Genomic DNA, 20,362 nt, shown 5'->3' on the forward strand with positions numbered 1-20,362 from the left:
GCTAGACTGAAGCTTGCACACAGGAGACAAGCCTGGACCTGAGGAATAGCACTCTCAGAAGTATCACCAATCCCCTGTGCAAGGCCTGAGATGCACACAGAGATTAGAGCCTCCACACATGCATGAGGGGCACAGTGTAGGGAGTAAGCACCTCAGGAGCTGGGGGACCTTTTGAGATAAGAAAAGGGATGCACCTGAATCATTACTAAGCCAGGGTGCTGGCAATGAAAACAGACAGTTAGAAAGCATTTCAACTGGCAGATGGGGAAAGCTGAAGGTCAGGAACAGCAACCTGTTCAGATGGATGTAACATATGAGGTGGATATGGCTAAAATTCAACGTGAGGGAAAACTCAGAAGTGCCTCTGTACCAACATGATAAGCCTAAACATGAAGACAGGAGAACAAGAATTACTGGCACCAAGAGATTACCCCTGTAAGGCAAGTATCCCAGTGGCCTTGAAGGAGCATGCAACATTACCAGGCTACCAGATTTACAAGAATGACAGAATAGGATGTACAGATGGGGGAATGGGAGTGTTCATGAAGGATTAAATAAAGTGTAATAGCTTTATATAATAAGGAGACAGAAGCACAGTGAAATCCTTCTGGATGGAAATCCCAGACTCTAATAAAATATATGTTAGATAGATACATTAAATGACTTCCTGATAAGTTTGGTAATAGTGACCAGAAACTGTGAAGCCAGACTACGAACTGCAAGTTCAGGACAGACAGCAGCAGTGTGAGATTCCAGATACCTTTATTGAACTGCATCGATGCTTCACCAGGATAAGGTGTAGATGGGAAAAAAAACCAGAACAAACCCAAATCAAAACCCAACAACACCAGAGGAAAAAAAAAAAAAAATATATATATATATTGTTTCCTGGAACAACTACTAGCAAAACCCGCAAGAAAAGATGCTATTCCTGATGTGGTCTTGAGTGGTGCACAGTGTTAGTGAGAAGTGCTCTGCAACCACAATACAATTAATTTCAGCATTGTAGAGAAAGACTCTTAACGAATCCAGCACACAAACACAGCATTAAAGGAACTATGTAATGAAGGGGGAAAGACAAAGTGTCAAAACTCCCTAAAGAAACAGTGCAAAAGAAGGCAGCTTAGAGGCTGTTAAAAAAGATGTATACAACTTTACATTAGAAAAGATGTATAACACTGCAAAGGAAAACGTCTGGGTGTGTCTGAAACCCACCTGAATGGCTTAATGACAAAATTAAGGAGGCTACTACTATTCCTACCTTCTCTTCTTTGAGGAATGGAAAGCTTGTCCAAATAAGGAAAAGCCACAAAACCACTTATGCCAAAGGTAAACATAAAATCAAGAGGACTAAAAAGGAACTTGAAAAATGCAAAATATGCTCTAACAATTTTAACTTTTTTGAATATATTAAAAGCAGTAAACCAGCTAAGGCACTGGTGGGACTGCCGGATGACAAAGGTGTGAAGATTAGCACTTATGGTAAAGTATAAGCCCATGCAAAAGAAGCTCAAATATTTGTTTGCATTATTCTTTCTTGCCAAAAATGTTCAATTCCTACCCCCATTGCGTTCTTTGTAACAGATCACTCAAAGGAACTGGATCAATAAGCAAACAGACAGAAAGTATTAGACTAAATAAACAACTTAGATGTCAGGAAGTCACCAAGACCAGACAGCATTCGTCCAAAAGCTCTCAAATGTGGAATTTAAAAACAAAGATATGTAACCTATCATCACAAACAGCCATTGTGCCAGAAAAATGGGGAGTTTCTCAAGATGATGCTGGGAAATACAAACCAAAGAGTCTTACGTCCATGGGTAAGATAACAGAGTCTATAATAAGATCACTAAGCACAGAGATAATCACAGTCTGTTGGAGAAGAGTTGGCGTGGATTCTGTAAAGGGAAATCCTGTCTCACCAATTTGCTGGATTTCTACAACAGTGTCAAGGAGCAGGTGGATAAAGGGGATTCACTGGATATGATGTATTTGAATTTTCATAAAGCCTCTGACAGGGTTCCACACTGAAGGCTATTAAAGAAATTAAGCTGCCATGGTATTAGAGGAAATGATGTTTTATAGACCAAAAGCTGCTTAAAAGAAAGGAAGCAAATGAAAGGACTTAATGGTCACTTTTCAGGATGGAAAAGACCCAGCAATTGGGGTCCCCCAGGGATTGATACTAGGACTGGTTTTATTCTGTGTCATGACTGATGAGCTGAAGAAGGGAGCAAACAGTGAACCCCCTCCAGTTTGTCACATCTTTTTCAGAAGATCCTAAGGTCTTTTGGGTAGGCAGACACTGGCTGAACTCCAAAAGGACCTCAAAGCTTTGAGCAAACAGAGTGAAAATGTGGCAGCTGAGCTTCAGCGTAAACAAACATGGGGAAAAATAATGGAAACCCTGATTACATGATGCTTAACTTGGAATTGGTGGTTACAATTTGGGAGTTGCTGACCCTTCTCTGAAATCATCCTCTCAATTAATTGTGCAGCAGCAGCCCCAGATCCCCTCAGATACTGGGTAGTGTCAGCAAGGACACTGAGAACAGGGCAAAGTGAGTCACTCTGCAGATATATAAAACAATTGTGAATCCACATTTTAAATACCATGTGCAGTTCTGGTCTCTATCATAGAGGATGTAGTGGACTCAGCGAAGGCCAGAGAAAAGGCCAACTAAAACATTTAAGGAGGAAAAGCACCTGCATTACAAACAAGGAGAAATTAAAAAGGCCAAATTTTCATTTTGGAGAAGGGAAGCAGAGGGAAGGATACGACAGCTTAAAAAAAAAAAAAATTCTGAAAAAGGTAGCTAAGAACTGTGGCTCAACAAATCCTGCAAAATCAAGGGTAAATAATCACATTTCTGTACTCTCCTAAAGATGCCCAGATCTAAAGAATCTTTTAAAATTATTATTAGAAAATGGTACATCTAGTTTTCTATACTGGTATTAGTACTGGAGAGCAGCAGAGTGTCATTGTAAGCTGTCTTGCTGAAACAAGATGGTATTTGATGAAGCCCCACAGTACATGCACATTATAGTTCACTGAAACAATCTCTGAGTGCCTTTAATCTGTTATTCTAACAAATGCAATCTGGCCTTTGCACTGCTCTATAACAATCTGTGAATATTGTACGTTGGCCAAGTTAGCAGGAGGTTTCCTACAAAAGCATAATGGTTTTGATCAATAGGCTGCCAGCAACAGAACCTGGATCAGGTTGTCTGTGGATTACATCTAAAGGGTATCCCACCACTGGTAACTGAAAAGGAGCAAATTTGGGAGATATCTGTGTCTTCCCTGGAACATTTTTAAAGTTTCAGAAGTGGGAAGAAAAAAAAAAAAAGTTGAACTATGCAATTGAAAAAAAAGGCAAGAAAAGATACAAGGACTGGACCAGTTCAAAACAATGCTCCTTCTAGCAAATAAACAGGATCTGTTAGGAACTATGCCAGTACTGCTAGTATCAATGTTTTTGCCTTTCCTTCAGCCAGTCTGTTTTGATAAACAGAGAACAGTACCACAAACAGAGCAGAAGAAAAGGACTCTGATGCACAAAAAAAGCAAAAATAAACACAGGCTTTCAAAACAGCAACATATTTCTGGCCAAACCTGACAGTGTGAAGAAATTAATGTTGTTTTCATTATCCTCAGGGTTTAGACACACTTTTGCATGAAGATCAGAAGTTCCTTGAGCTGTCGTACATAACTGCTGCCTGGGGAGCTGATTGCTTCCTCTCACATGTGCATGAGGCCCAGGGTGCAGGGTAATTTTATGAATCTCCAATGTAAATACATTCAAAATTCTCTTTGTGCAGCAGAAGTTTTCTGATGACCGTGTGCTTTCTGATCACAAATTCCCAAAGGGAAGCTACTGATACCTACCTTCAGTAGTTGTTTTGAGATAGGTAAAGAAGCAGAAGTACCGCTCATGCTCAGACTGACCTTCATCTTCTCCGATTTTTGGAGTCCTATGAAGAACTGCAGCAAGGCCTGCATACATTCCCATAAACTGATGCTGGTCTTCAGTGAAATGTCATTATTTTTGAGCAGAAGTACAATGTTTAATTGTCACGGTATAAAAATACTTTGCCTTTACCCAGACTGTCCTTATCTGCAGAATACTGATGCATATGTCTGCATCTGTGTTCAAAGTGCCATGTCAAATAAGTAATCCACAAATTAACAGACAGGCTTTCACGCTACTCAAACTACTTTTAATAGGAAATTACAGGGGTTCTAAAATGACAGATCTAGCCCTACGGAGGACAAGTTTAAAACTGAATAATAGTTTACTTACTCTGTGGTGCCTGGTCAAATCATGTTAATTTTACACAAAATAAACCCATGGTTTTCCTTTAAAGGAAAAATGTATGATAGAATACCACAGAACTATGTTGCCAACTACTGCTGTTATAAAAATTCATCCAAATACTTCAATGGAAAATTTACATTTTGAAATGTGAAAGGCAGTTACTTAAATTTTGCTTGAACAGATGCAGAATGACAAGTTCTTGATGTGAGATTTACTATACACATTAAAAAGCCATCCCACACTTTATGCAAATTGCACCAATGCTGATGTCCAGCCTCAGTTCTAATCTACATGCTTTCTTTGGTTGCTCTAAAATAATCGCCATTTGCTTTTCAATATTCTTTCATGAAATAAGAACATGACATCTAGCAGAGATCTGAACAGATTATTAGTGATTTCATCACTATAAATCTTACTTTGGACTGTTTTACATGTCTGTTACTGTTTATCAGTTTATTAACTTAGTTTTTTAATTCTTCCAACATATCCATAACCATGTGCTTGTTATCATTCTTTGGACCTTGAAAGACAATGGATGTGATCAAATTTGGGCCACAGTCCAAACACTGGTTTCTATTGCTCCAGTTTCTTTTCTATCGTCCTGTATTTCACTGTCTAACTGGGTCCTAACAAAAGTGCAAGCATTTGAAAAGGGTAATTTTCCCTAGGAAAGTTAGGTCAGTCTAACCTCCTCAAATTATACCGATCAAAGTGATGTACAGATTTTCAGAAACACACACATACACATGCTTTCAAAGTGTTTGTTCTGTAATTGATATACAGCAGAATCAATAATTCTCAGGAATTCCTCTGACTTCTTTAAGACAGAGTCTACATGTACGTGCTATTTTTATGCAGTGTTTATCATTGTCAAATGTTGCTATTTCACACACTCTTTCATCTACAATGGTCAGATAAATACCATCTGGTTATGCTAAAGCCTTCAGGCAGAATAATAAAGATGTAGATGTGTAGATAACACTCTTTCAGGTGCAAGAATGACAACAGTTCCCACGTCCCACAAGACCTGCCCCTTAACACCACGCAAAGCTGGATGTGAATGCTTAGGACATTCATTCAGAAGAGGGAAAACTAGGTTCTCATTCTTTCTTCCCAAGCTTATTTCTACTTTTTACTTAATGACAGTCTAGTAAAACAATATCAACAAATTCAGCACAAGAGTTTCTCCCCCTCCTTTTCCCTTGTAAATAGTTCTTCCAACATTTAGTATCTGAGATGCTCTTCAGCTGTGCTGCAGTGCCCATATGATTATTTGCATCTTATTCTAATAACCACAAATAAATACGGTCTAGCAGCATGGTTCTCTCTAAGCAGGACAATCACATTCTGTCATAAATGATCTGGACAAACCATCTTTAGCAGTGAGAGGGGAGAAATCTGTGGGAAATCGCTATTCTTTGGAAAGGCTGCCACGTGCAGGACAAGCTTCCACTGGAAATGTACCAAGATCCAAACTTGTTGGAATGAAAAGGAATGAATAACAAATAAATAGTAGGAAAAATTTGCATCCATTGGTCACAACTGGATATGAAGCAACAGTGGAAAGCAACATCCCTGTCTAAAGCTAATCTAATCTTAGTCCCTGTCTAAGACTAATCAAATTTGATGTCTTCTAAACCAAACAACTTGCAGCTGGAAAGTGCCAACAAAACATTTAAATGCATAGTGACAAAAAGTTCAACACATTTGAAAGGATATACTATAATAATTTGCCTGCTCTAAAAAGGTACCATGTTATCAGGTGTGCCTGGAATCCACTGTTCTTCTCAAAGCACTAATGCAGAAAAGATGGTGAATGTCTATTTTCCAGTTGCTATTATACTATGTTTTGTTTTAAACCTGTTGAGCAAGTCATTATGATATTTAAGCTTGCTGCACTAAAAAAAAAAAAACCAATTTTGTTAAGAAAGGCTATTTACACTAAGAGCTCCATATTACAAAATTTAAAATGCAATTCTTTTTTTCTTCAGAGTTTTTTTTCCCCATTTACAGTTTACTAACACAATTTCTCAGATAGAGCATGGTGGTATTACTCACAGTCACTAAAATATTCCTTTTAACCTGCTCTGTTTACTACTGGAGACAGCAGCCAAGAGCTGACCATATCCCTGAGTAAATATGGGTTTTTCCAGAAGCTGCACAGGCTCTTCTGAGGAACTGAGATTTATAGAACTGGAAGTAAAATGCATTTCAAGAAACACATTATATCTGTGTGGAACTCAGAATTCATTCACATGGGAAATGTCATACTATGGGAAATACAGTCCTCAAGTAAAGTTGTGTTTATCAGAAGTTTGTTTTCCATGCAATAAATTTCAATCAGAGTTGCTAGATTGAAAAAGACATGTCAAACTTATCTTTTAAAAATTACCAGGATTGCACTGCCATTTTATTCCGATGAGAATGAAAAACAAAATTCTCATTCAGCACTGACACAAATATGAAACGTTCCTATGAAATGCACACATGAAAATGACATTTTATAACTCATTTTTGTGCTGTAAAAGAGCAATAACGCTAAAAAATCTCAAATGTGTAACAATGTGTAATTCAATTCTTGTCATATTATATTCCTGAACAGACCAATTGTTGGACTTCTGCATAACAAATGGTGAAATGATCTTGACCTCTTAGAACAGAAATTGTTTTCCTTCCACTTTATGTCTGTAGGGCCTAAAAGAATGACAACTATGTTCCACACTGTAATTTATAAAGTGTCCTTAACCTACATAATTTATATTATATGGAATACATGTGACTGCCACAATAGCATGGAATGCCCTGGATGGATATTTCATTTATCTACTCTGTAATGGGTTACAACTGGTTGGCTGCACTTTATTCTGTGTTATTGCCTTTATTTTTACCCAAGGCTGAGACAGTAATTACCCAGCCCTAATAGTAAGGGTGGCTGAAAGATATGCCTAGACTGCCTGCTGGGGAGTCTCCACAAGGCTGGATGTGGAACAGGCACCCCAAACCATTTGATTACCACTTGACACCAGACACAAGAAAGAGTCAACAGGGAAATTCAGTTTGTTGGTTCCCTTTCCATAATTATATCATGCTTCATGCAAACTGGAAGGTTCAATAGGTGAAGAGGTCTTATAAGGAATTTGAACATTTGCCATCTTATCATTAGGTAATGACATTTTAATAGTTTAATTAACCATCAGGCAGTGAGAAGTCCAGCATGAGAATGCTTGAAACTGCCTAATAATTAAGTCACGAAACAAGATATGCTGCAGGGAAGGGGAAACAACCCTATTTTTTTGAAGGGGGTCTTGAAGAGAGTTGGATGACAGGACAAGAGGGAAGCTGCCCAGTCTTCAAAGAGGCTGAGGAAGTAAGAGGGTTATAAGGTATTTTTTTTAAAAAAAACACATTAAAAACTTTAAATAATAAAGTCTGTAAGATCAAGTTCAAAAGAAATTTATAAATAAAAAATGTTAAATCATAAAAAGAACTTTTGATATTTAGCCATAAAAAATGCCTGGTGGGAACAAAACATACATAAAATAAAACCATCCTAAGACCTTACAGTACAACACAAGTATTGAATTAATACACAGTGTTAGCAGTTTTGTTGCTTACCTATCTGGAATAATTTTAAACAGGGTGAAAGTGTAAAAATAGACAATTCCAGAACTTCTAAACAACTAGCACCTGGAAGGAGTTCATGCAAACTTTACACCACCTCAAGGACTTACACCTGCTTATGAAGTGACATGGAAACCGCTGCACTACGAACTATTTTTAGCAGCAGAAGGAACAAGTCCCAGTGACACCGGGCCAGCCGAGAAGTGAAGAGTTATCTAAGAAGTTCCCTGCAGGTCCCTCAGCCAACACTGATCTCTTGCCCAAAAGTCTGAACAGCTCTGTGGAACTACTGTGGCTTTTTTTTCCACTTGGTATCAGTAGTGCAAAAGAGTCAAAAGTACCACTTTGAGACAACTAGCAACAGTCAGTCATGCACAGATATGGCTGAGTAACACATCAACTACAACTGGAAAGAGAGATGACATATGGCCCTCCAGTGACAACACAGGTAAATGAATTACTTAAAAAGATATTTCAATCCACCACCAAGCATAATAAAAAAAATAGCAAACCTGAAGCTCTCTGTCTGTAGTATGTTAGATTACTCAAGGAATATACAACTAATTTACCCCATTCTCTTAAGGTGTGCAAGTGAAGCCCACTTGCATAAAATGCTGTTAAATGTTTGCAAGATTATGGTTATGTGTAGCAATTTGAAGAACTGCCAGTAAAATACTATTACTACACATTTTCCCTTTAAAATACATGCATTTCAGCAATTAGATCACATGTACACATATGTAGCACAGCAGAGGGAAAGAGAGAATTTATGATGACGCCAAATCCCAGTGCTAGAAGAAATATGAAGGCAAATGGCATCTGCTGCCTATGGCCTCAAGTTCATTTTGACTCCAAAGACTACTTGTATGCAGAATCTGACTACAGAAATACTCTCTGCATGGAATAAGGAAGGGAGGGCAGGAATGTCACAGGTAACTATTGTAAAGCCTAGTCACTGATGAACGATGCCCTACTGAGGTATGGTAATATGGCTGAAACACTGCGGAAATTATCTTCGGAGCATTACAAAGCACCTGAAGTTGGTTCTGTGTATTAACAAGCATATGGCTGTAACATGTCTAATATACATCAACTCACCTGTCATAGATGGCGCCAGTTTTCTTTGCCCTTTGTGGTCCACAGTACCTTCATAAGCTACAGTCACATCATACACTGCATCCAGATAGTCTTTCATCGAGTCAATGGCTACATGAGTTGCCTTCACGCGTGGCGTTAGCACATGCTTTAATATAGCAAGTCCTAGAGGGAAAAAAGATAATTACAGTGTTTGAAAGAAAACTGGACTACATTCACAAAACAAACATCATGCCAAGGAACTGTAGCACCCTTACTCAAAATCACAAAAGGTTTATTTTTAATCTCAATTCTCAATTGAGAGAGAGCGTGCACACACTGCATATGCTGAACACATGTAGAAGATGAAACAGAAATCCTAAAGGATATTAATGACAAAAAGGTTGCTCAACAAGAGTCCTTTTTACAGCTCCTGCTCTAGAAGCAGTGATGGTTTTAATGTGGCTTGTAAGCAATGGAACAGCACTTCTCTTCACTGTTCATGTTTGTCCAACTGAGGTAAAAAAAGAAAGAGCAAATTAACTGAAAAATACTAAACACACAGGACATCACCTCCTGAAATTCTGTATCAGGAACAGATTTGGTAGGCGAGGCATAAGCACAGATCATTTTAAGCATGTCTAATGCTCATCCAGCATTTTACTTTCAAAGGCCAAACCAATTTCGTCAACATACTGAATCCTAATACTGCCCCATGGTAACAAGAGTGGTTGCCTTAAACTACACATGCTTAAACAGGATGCTACGTTTCTCCAAAGCTAGCAAGCTATCAGAAATTTCAATATGTTTTGTTATTTTCTACTACAGATTCTAGCTTCCCCTGCTTTTGCTTCTTTCTCCTAATGGCACATTCTGGGACATTAGATACAGTTACTCTGAGGGTCCTCACTCTGAGGAAGAACAGGGGAAAGCAGTTAGACTCAAGACAACTTCAGCCCACTGCAATGACATGCCACTATAGAAAATAGGACATTCCACTTTATCCTTGCAGTTGCTTCCCTTACTGCTCTTTTCTGTGTGCTTGTTCCTGTTGTTAACCTTATACTGCTCTGGCACCCCCCTTCCACCAGCTGATTCAACTCACCATCCGAGCAGAAAACTACACAGGGAGGGGGAAAATACAGCACCAACAACTGACAGCAAGGAGGAAATCTTCTCTGTTTCCCTGCAAACAACCTATTACAATTGACCTGGCTACTAACAAATCCATAGTCACAGAAATCAACTGTTGTCTTTAACCACCCAGGCCAAGACACAGAGATTGGTATGTCAAGGACACAAAAATGACAGGTTTAACACCACTCTGCAAGTCTTAACAGTATTTTATATCTATATTTACTTCAGCTTACCACTTCCACCTAGAGAATACTTAAGAACATACAAATACACTGGCCTCAAAAGTATAAACTTTGTTCTATTTCCAGAATTTTGATATACACTGACTCTCAAAATGAAAAGAAACAAAAAAACCCCCAAACCTTTTCATGATCTGACCACAGCTCTTCCACACTTACTTGAAAGTGCTTCTAGGGAAAAAAGCGTATTATGCAAAAAATTTCACTATTTTGTTATAGGATGTGTATCTTTCTCAAAGATCAGGATCGAATTGCAACTATTCCTTTCTAGTCTTATTTTTCATTGGCTTACTCTTCAGTCCATTTTTAATGAACCATCCATTGGTGCTATTGGTTCCTGATAGATGAAGCAGCACTTTTTCTAAACCAAAGTACTGTGGTATTGCTTTTCATATCTTTTGAATTGATTTTGCAAGCAGAAAGATACTATATTATGTCCCAATTTTGTACTGCCCTTGTTGGGCAAAACATATTTTGATCTAAAATCATGAAAATATCTACTGAACACTGTAAGATAATGCTCGTTTCTGAACTGCTCTACCATTCTTAGAGTTGAAAATTTCAGTATAAATCATTATCTTGATTTCTTAACATTTGCTAAGAATCTCCTTGTCTGAACACAGAGATAAAAGGTTATTTACTAGCATTCCTTCTGAAGTCATTGTTCTAAGCTTTACCGGCAATAGCAGTAACTGTCTATGCAAAATGTTATATGGATCATGTAAATATTTTTAAGCATAACATGGTGGTAGTGTTTTCTTAGCTTGTGAACTGTTACATCAAACAGCTAGTTATGTTATGTTTCCAAATGTTTACTCTGTAAATGAAGCACTGAATATTCTAGTGTTGTGTCAGCAACGATATTAGTGTGGACATTACACTCAAGACAGCTCTTGCTGAGCCAACTTCCCAAACATGTTGTAAAAACACTGCCATTCCTTTCCTGCCCAACTCATCTTCCCCTTAACCAAACTATTACTGTGGGGAAGACAAAGGAGAAATCCTCTAGACAAATTTAGGTATCCAAGACTATTCAGTGCTGAGTTTTCTGAATCCATGGCCAATTTTGGTGATGAGGATGGTCAGTGACAATCTTTGAAGGGCACTGTAGAATAAGCCCCTCTTACTCCATGTGCTACCACGGAACTCTTGAAGGGTTTAAGTACAAAATGACTATTCATCTAATTAAAATCAATAATGAAAGTCCATAAACCACTATTCAGAAACACTCCAGTGCATGACAAACACGCAGCAACAGCAGGAGTTCAGCACATCCTTTTAAAAAAATCCGTTTTATAAAAACATTAACCACACATTCTTGCAATTATTTGATGATCTTTGCTAAAATCAACATAACAGAATTTAAACCCAAGTAGTTGCAGTATAGTTACCTTGGCAAGCTGCCTGCATCCAATTCACAAAACACACTGTGCTTAAACTGTTTTTAATATTGTGCAACACTGTTAGGACTCTCCGTCAAAGTATTTGAGGTCATGAGATTTTATTTTAAATGCCAAAGAAAATTAACTAGATGTCTAATAAAGTAATACTCTACCTTAAAATGCTATAGCTTTGCTCTACTATGTTAGCTAACTTTAAAATGATAAACAGACATAAAAAAAGAAAAATAATGTGAAAATCAGAGGAAATACAGCGTGCAATGGTACTTCAAATACCATCTGTTTACTAGACTACAGTAAGATGCAGAATTACTTCAGAAAGTCTGCAAGAAAACGGAATGAAATAAAGTAAGGTTTTAGTTTGGGAAGTACAAAGGCCCAAATCATTAACATCTATAGGATTGATTTTTTCATCTAAACACAAATGAAGAGAAAACACCAAACAAAACAGCATTTATCTAACCTCTCAGGGTGAAGTTACATCTATAATAACTGAATACAACTCTATGGAGAAGATCGCTCTTCCTTTTCCCTTCATCCAGGCCAAAACCTCATAGAGCTGTACTGTGCAGGCAAACCATCTACGTGTTCAGACTTGGACTCCCATTAGTCATATTTGTACCCCTGACGTGCACACACATTTTTAAATGAAAAGAATAAAAAAACCCCAGCTCTGAATTAAGAATACCCTATGTGTCTTACGTGAGCATGACCACATTTCATTAACAAAAGTTATGTGCTCACTGAAAGTGGATGTCAGAATCAGTCTGAGGGGTTTTTTCCCCCCTATAAAACCATGTTACTTGACAGTAATACAACAACTGAAAGCAGGGTGAAAAATAATTGATTTCAATACTAATTAGATCTTTCGTTCCTTATTTTTCCTTTTTCATGTGTATTTGTGTGCAGTAGAGCTATTAGACTGAAAGCTTTGCATTACGTGGGGTGTCTCAAGTACTCGCCCAACACCGAGTTCCCACCAGCCTTCTGGAATGCCCCCAGTGATTGAAGCCTTACTTATTTAAACCAAAGTCCAGAATTAGATGTATAAAATGATATATGGTGGGAGAGCTCACCCATTTGTATGCTAGTATTCCACCAACTTACATAAACAGCACTCAACTGATAATAGTATTAAAACATTGCATACTCTTGTAAAAAGTGTTTTCTGTTACCATGAACTAAAGTATAAGAAGTGCAAGTAATCCCCTCATGAAGAATATGACCATCCCATAGCAAAACATGGGAGACACCAAACTTTGGTACACTGTCTGTTGTGATGGGTATCTACAGAAATACAAGGTAGCTTCTTACTTTCCTAAACTTAATTTTCTAAGGATGACTTTTAATAACAGAAATCCTTTCTTCATCCTAATGGTACATCTCTCAAATGCTACTCAGGATCCACACGCCACTCTCTTTTAAAATTATATTCTCCTTTCCACATGTCACTGTGCACTTTTACTTCAAGCTTGCTTACACAAAAGTGTGTGGAAAAAATATCACCAAAAGCTATTTTCTTTAGAGACGGTTCCAAATATCACTTATGGATATTAAATACTTCAGATTGCTTTAAAATACCATCTAAAACCAGTGCCAAGATCTAGAAGGGAAACATTTTCGATTAGGTCAGTTGAAATACCTCTTTTTTACATGATCTGTAAAAGCCATTTTGAGATAAGCATATCCTGCACGTACAAACATCTTAGCAGAAAGCATGATACTAGTCAAGATAAACTTAGTGTCAAAAAACATTTACAACTTCTCTGCATAAAAACAAGGGAGATAATAAATGAATACCTGAAATGTTTGCTTGATTAAATGACCTTTCTTAAAAATCAAACATTAATACAAAATTCCATAAATGACTTTCACCAGGGAAGACTGTTTTGTCTTCATTCAGCAAAAGCAAACCAAGTTAAATTTAACAAGCTTATTACTCCTTTCTCTTTGACTTTTCAGAGTTAGCAATAGTAGGAGGGCTTTGGATTATTCATATTTATTTTCAAGTTTTTAAAATGCCATTTCTTAACATTTGGATAAAATCCATATCCTGCTAAACCTAAGAAATTTGTGCTCGTTTGCAATATTATAAAGGTTTAACTACTAGAAAATGATTAGAAATCAATACATACATATTTTGGGAACATATAAATGGAACAAATTTTATACCAGAAGCTGGTACAAGAAATAATAATCATGTATTTTGTGGGTTTTGTAGAAATTTTGTTCTGTAGTCCAGTACCATTAAAAAGACCCAGCCTCAAAAGATCTACAGTTTGAAATACATACATTAAAAAAAAATCACCACTTCTACCATTATGACAAGATTAGAGTTAAATCCCTATGAAAAAATGAGTGCCACCTATATATTATAATTTCCTGGACTCAGCAACTGAAGCCCACTGACTAGTGTGGAAGAATTGCTGCACTTTTAAGATGCCTAAACTAATAGATCAGAGCCTAAATGGGGTCACCAATAGGTAAGTCAACTGAATGACTGATAAGATTTTGAAGATGGGAATCATGTTAGCTGACTACTCCCACACAATGGAAAACTAAAGCGAACTCTAAACTAAGATTACTGGCTATATGCTTAAATATAGGAAATTGGAAGGCAAAAAGCTCGGGAGACAAGGGGCAACACACATGCTGTCACATTCTTAGATCTTTGAGAGAGCAGAGGAAGAAATACTTAATTTGATTATGAGAATCTTACAAGATGTCCTATTAGAAACACATCAGTCACCAACCATACTGAAACTCGGAGAAAGAGAGAGCCTGTCTTGGTAGCAATTGCTGGAATCATCTCACACAGCCACCTACTTTCTATCAGGAGAGGACAACTAGGTATATTAGGTTCAAATCCAGCTACATGGCACATTGGCTTGGAAGTGGGGGCTTTCATTTGCCTCCGATAGAAATGAGAAAACCTGACACATGTCTTCATCCGGTATTCTGGCAACATTGCTTATGTGGTTTACTGTGGCTGTGAAACCCCAGCAAATATTGCTATTTTGGCCAACAAACATAAATATCCAATTAATTTTCTGAACTCCACAGAATTTAACTTGTTCTATGAATAACTCCTGCATTAATCCTAGCACAAATAATCAAACAACTTAGCTTGAAAGATAATTTTTGCTTTTGTTTTTAAACTTCAGGAAGTGCATTTTTCCTTCCCCAATGCAATCAAACAAATGTATTTTGAGTTTAAAATCTTTCCTGTTCTATCCTGGGTAAGAATCTGATCTGACTGGAATTTTCTGCCACTTGTAAAACATGTAGAATGAGTAATTGTCAGTTTCTGAGGGTACTAGCATTACCCTTAGATAACAACATTTTCAGTTCATCACCACAGAACCAGTATTCCTGGAAGTAAGCAACTTTCAGTATCGCATTGAATACAAATGTGGACAGAACTTACAATAGAGCTCAAATTAAAGTTTTGCTGTGTCAAACCTATCAGTGCTGAGGGCTGATACGCATGTATCCAGCATGAAAACCATGAATATTAATGCCCTAATTCTATCAGTTTTACCTCTAGATGCTTTTGGCATTCCTTGGTTTTAGTAAACAAAAACCTGGCAGTACATTCAACTTGAATTTGGCAAGGTAGTTAATGACAAATTGGAAAGACCAACTCATGGTTTTAATTTTTTACTGTATCCTTTATTTCTTTCTAAAAATAGTAAGAAAGGACGCAGTCCCACTCCTTCCCTAGAAGTTTCTCTGTGCTTTATAGCCTTCAGTCTTAACTTACTCATACCCACATCTACCCAGATCTATTGGATCTATTCCGTGTGCTTGATTTGCCTGTGTTTCAGAAAGAGGAAAACCATCTGCTCTTGCTAGGAGTCAAGATTTTGTGTAGAACCCAAGTCCTATGGCAGAACAAACTGTAAGATGAAGTATTACCAGTATTTTAAAAAGTTGCCTTTCTTTCAAGGGTGACCTCAAACACGTTTAAATTCTTTCACTGTGTAATATCCTTCCATCTTATTCATAGACACATAATATTTATTTATATATTCATACCACTGAGGAAAGACGTAATAGTTGAAACCAGCAATGTCAAGATATTCCTTTGGATGTCAACCTAATTTCTTTTTGTTGAACTGGTCCTAGGACCAATCGTAAAGAAGCAGTAACTGTGTCCAAAACTGGTGTTTACTTAGAAAGAACATCAAGATATGAGATGCAGCTCATCAGCTGGTCACATTAAGACCAGGTAATTAAGTTCAGCCCAATAATTCTGCTTAAACCAATGAACCTTCTTCAGAACAGAATCCAGCCCATGGAGAGTAAAAGTAAACAACCCCCCCCCTCCAAACTTTTTCATACTTCCTCTCTGCAAAACTACTAAAATGTATACACACACTTATGTCAAAAACAGTATTTCAGACAGCATGATAAACATGAGTTATGCCTGTGCTCTAGGAACAGCTTTGTTATCTTTGGGTATAATATGTCTGGTCCTAACATCAATTTGAATTTTAATTCTTCTTAAATAAACCACTTTTCCCAATAGTACACTTGCACTAGTTTCTCAACACAAAATTGTGCAAAAATACAGGAAAAAATAATTCTAAAGCTTACATTTCAAGCTACAAAACAGTATCTGTAAAGCCAACACTGAAGCACTGTGCTCTGTAACAAATATACTAAGATGACAAGACTAAATTACCAGATTTCTTTATATCCCCACAACAAATGAAGGGCAATTTTTAAACTGTAATTTTAAACTGTAATTTATGTCTTCATCGCTCTGACTGATAGAACTACTGGGCATTACTACCTTTCCTAAAACTCTACAAAATAAGCTGCCTCTAGGATCTTTTAGACAAGCATGCAATTGTGCGTTTTTAGTTCAGCTCAGCAGTGTCACACAACAGCCCTTGCATGCTTGCAAGGAGCACAGCCAGCACTCAAACTACATGTGAGCAACTGGTGAGGTGTTTGGTCACAGGTCCCATGCTGCAGCCCCAGCATGTGCCAGCAGCCAGGACCATGGTGGCACTGGGGCTGCTGAGTGGAAGCCAGGGCCAGCACGGATGCACAGCAGTGTGGCAGGACCCCAGGGAGTCGTGTCATCTCCTGCCGGTGGCCATGCGGAGTTCCCCATCCTTGCAGCTCCCAGATGTACTGGTATTTCCCTTGTACTGGTACAGGCCTCGTGGCTCTTGGTCATCAGAGTAGTTTGGTACGAGACTTTCAGTGTCAGCCATGCCTGCTTCTCAGCACGCTTGTATGAGGGATGCTCTAATTCAAGTGAATATCAAATCTTTACGTAAACATGCAGGGGAGCAGGGTCCCATGCAGACTGCGTCCCATTCTCTCGATATAAAAAGTTGAGGAGAGACCAACAACAAAAGACTTTACCAGTGGGGAAAAGCAGATCAAGAGGATTCTGCACTAGAATTGGAGATGCTTCCTGTTTTAATAAATATTTGTCTTCAGAGGTTTTTAAAAGAGTAACCCTTACAAAATTAAAGCAGACCAATACCGGAGAGAAAAGCACTAGAAGAAATGAACAGGTGCTCTAAAGCACAAAAGCAGTGTTTTATACTGTTTTGCAGACTGTAGAGATATTAGGTTTAATAATAATAATAAAGACAATGAGAGCCCTTTTTTTTCCCCTGAAAAAGGAGAAGAAAGGAAAAAACCCCCTCTCAAACACCCCCCTCTGAACCCTCAAAGAACCGCCAACCTAAATGAAATATTTGACTTTCATTTCCGACAGGAAACTGAAACGATGAATAAATACATTATGACTTAAGCTCTCCTCTCATATACGCAAACAAATTCCATTCTTTCTAAGGGGCAGAAGGAAAGCATGTATCCTTTTGGACAAGACCTAACAATACTTAATAGCTTGATGATATCAACAAGCTGATTCACAGACTTGTGAATTCATTTCAACGTGTCACAGAAATGAATTTACCAGACCTATTTGTTATTCTTTGTTTACCTTCAGAGTGAATTATTTCACTTTTGGTCAACAGGAAAAAACAAAGCCAGGAAACATGTTCACTGAACTGCTGGACTTAAAAGTTTACTTGTATTGTGCGTAAGATGTGAGAAAAAATGAAAAAGCTTGGGACTTCAGATTTTTTTGCAAGCCTTTCCAAAGATGAAGTAATTCCATCTGTGGTTACAGAGATGATGCCAACAATCAAAGTGACCACAGAATAAAGTTCAACCAAGGAAAGGTAAGACTGGAAGGTGAGAGGGGAACAAAATCAGAAAGCCATGGTAGTACTAACAGTAATTAAAAATTAAGTGATGGAAGACTTTTTCTTTTAAGGCACAACAATCTCTAAGCAAAACATTCTTTGTATCAAGTAACAACTGTAATTGGAGTTATAATGTCAACTTAGATAAAACAGTGCCCCGATCCAGTGTAGGTAATTCTTAGGTCCCTGAAGGAGCAAGAAAAGAAGTGAAGAGAGCTTTTCTGAGAATTAATACTCTTGCACAATGTGAAATGCATGAAATGTCTGTATGTAAGCTACTCTCATCTTATTCTGTGGTAAGAGAAACACTGGTTTATGCTATTCTAACCCTTAAGTATCAATCAGGCAGGCTTAATAGTCCAGATAAGGTGAGCTCATCTTCACATTATATAACAATTTTATATAATATTTGTTAACGCTGTAACAAAATAAGGATTTCAAAATTTGTTTTGCTTACCTTCCTTTTCAGCAAATGATTGACTATCTGCAATGACTTTTGGTATTTCTGGATTGTAACGAGTCCCCTCTGGAAAAATCACTAAATACATCTGTGGGATTAAAAAGAAACAAAACAGACAAGTTCTTATAATGAATGTAAGCCGATTGCTTTTATAGAAGTTATCATCCCTTGATAGGTCTATATTGTATTTAGTTCACACCATCAATTACTGTAAGGATTCAAAGAAAATCAGAATACTTGAGCTAGAATTTCTTAGCTCTATGAAACTTACTGTTCGAAGTTCAAAATAGTTTCCTCTGAATGTACACCATAGGAAGTTGCCCAGGTGATTTAGGAAGGGAGATAGTACGTGTCAACCACAGTGAGCAAGTCAGGAGCAGCTGATATCAACAAGAGTATCAGTTTTGTTGAGATTTTGAAAAGACAGTCAAATAGGTCACAGATGACCTAAATTATATTTTTTTCGTTAACACTGATCTTGCATCTAGTCTTTCCTTATACGGAAATAAAAATTTAATTCCATTCATAATCATAAATACTATTAATTGAAATTATGATAGATCAGCTACCTTATGTGCCTTTATGCATCTCACTGTATTAGGTATTAAATATATAATGAACTTAAACTCATAGTTTAGCATCATTTGAACTTTAAAGTCACATTCCTTTAAGCATGCATGTCTTCAAGGTTAGGCTTCCCAAGTAAATTAGTTTGCTTGCCTATTCAGCAATACCTGTCTCTGGGTTCTCAAATAATTACAGAGGTAAAGATTGCCAAAGTATCTGTATATCTGAGTGTAAAATTATGTACCCAAATAGAAGCAGTCAAATTTGATACATTTTCCATTTGCCTTTGAAACAGAACAGAGGTTTCCATCTCTTTTTTTTTTTTTTTTTTGGTGTGTTTTGCATTATCTCCTACATAAAAAGTTGATGCAAAACATCACTTAAACAGTGAAAATTTCATACTGGGGGCTCATCTGCAGAAGAAAAGGCTACAGCCACAAATGGTAACTAGTGTGGAGTTGAACATGACACATTCACAGTAAAGTCATGCCTACTGTGCCAAGACTAACTACCTGTTATCTTTGCAAAAATGAGTCTCAAGAAATATTTGAAACAAAAAGAGATAGTGCATTTACAAAATAGTCCAAGGAGGATTATCAGTGAGTACAGGAAGACACTGACAAGCGGGAGTGCACATCATGAAAAGATGCAACGCTAAATAAAAACTCAGAAAGACACACAGGGATATAACTTTGTGCTTCTGGCCCACAGAACAGAGCATGCTGGTATGCACTTAATGACTGCAGAACTACTAGGAAAAAAAGGCTGAATGCAGAAAGCCAGGACCCAGCAAGCAAAGTCTCTAGAATCACCCCACAGTGAGGAAGGTTGAACGATGTGCTAAAATGCAGAGGAGGGAAGAAATCTAGGAACTGAACCAGTGAAGCCAGCAGGAAATCAAGAAAGAGGAGAACCGCGTACATAGCCTAAAATCTGGCAGGGAAAAAATTAAAAAAAAATATTAAGAATGGCAAAACCAGTGTCAGTAGAGTGGAGTAAAGAGAGCTAGAGGAAAGACTGCACTTGCCATGGCATGTTTGAGGAGGCAGAGAACTGGCAAGACTGCAGAGGCAGGTGAAGTCCGAGAATGTTCAAGGACTGGCAGAAACCCAAGATGTATACAGATTTGGTGGGGAAAGAACAAAAGAAAATGAGTTTAGGAGGTGAGATGCTTACTTTTTTATACCATGACAGTAGCATAAGCACAGGGATGATTACAGGAATCCTTAGACCCAGCTTCAGTCCACACTTCCCCCAGTCATGTATACATTTCATCTATGAAGTACACTGTTGAGATATTTAAGTGACT

At 37.6% G+C, this 20,362-nt stretch overlaps 1 protein-coding gene across 3 annotated transcripts in view; it reads right to left on the bottom strand.

The window, feature by feature from the left end:
• The window catches only part of AGPAT5 (1-acylglycerol-3-phosphate O-acyltransferase 5), a 58,237-nt gene that overhangs the window by 9,095 nt on the left and 28,780 nt on the right, over positions 1 to 20,362 (bottom strand). For all 3 annotated transcript variants that reach the window (XR_012622671.1, XR_012622670.1, XM_074819925.1), the window contains exons 5-6: positions 18,484 to 18,574; positions 9,039 to 9,200 (exon numbers count right to left, since the gene is read on the bottom strand). Coding sequence is in view for 1 of the 3 variants with exons in the window: in XM_074819925.1 (XP_074676026.1) it covers positions 9,039 to 9,200; positions 18,484 to 18,574 (253 nt within the window). In the remaining 2 variants the exon portion in view is untranslated. The remainder of the gene's footprint in view (positions 1 to 9,038; positions 9,201 to 18,483; positions 18,575 to 20,362) is intronic.

This window comes from Strix aluco, chromosome 3, assembly GCF_031877795.1.
Source record: "Strix aluco isolate bStrAlu1 chromosome 3, bStrAlu1.hap1, whole genome shotgun sequence".
Taxonomy (NCBI): Eukaryota; Metazoa; Chordata; class Aves; order Strigiformes; family Strigidae; genus Strix; species Strix aluco.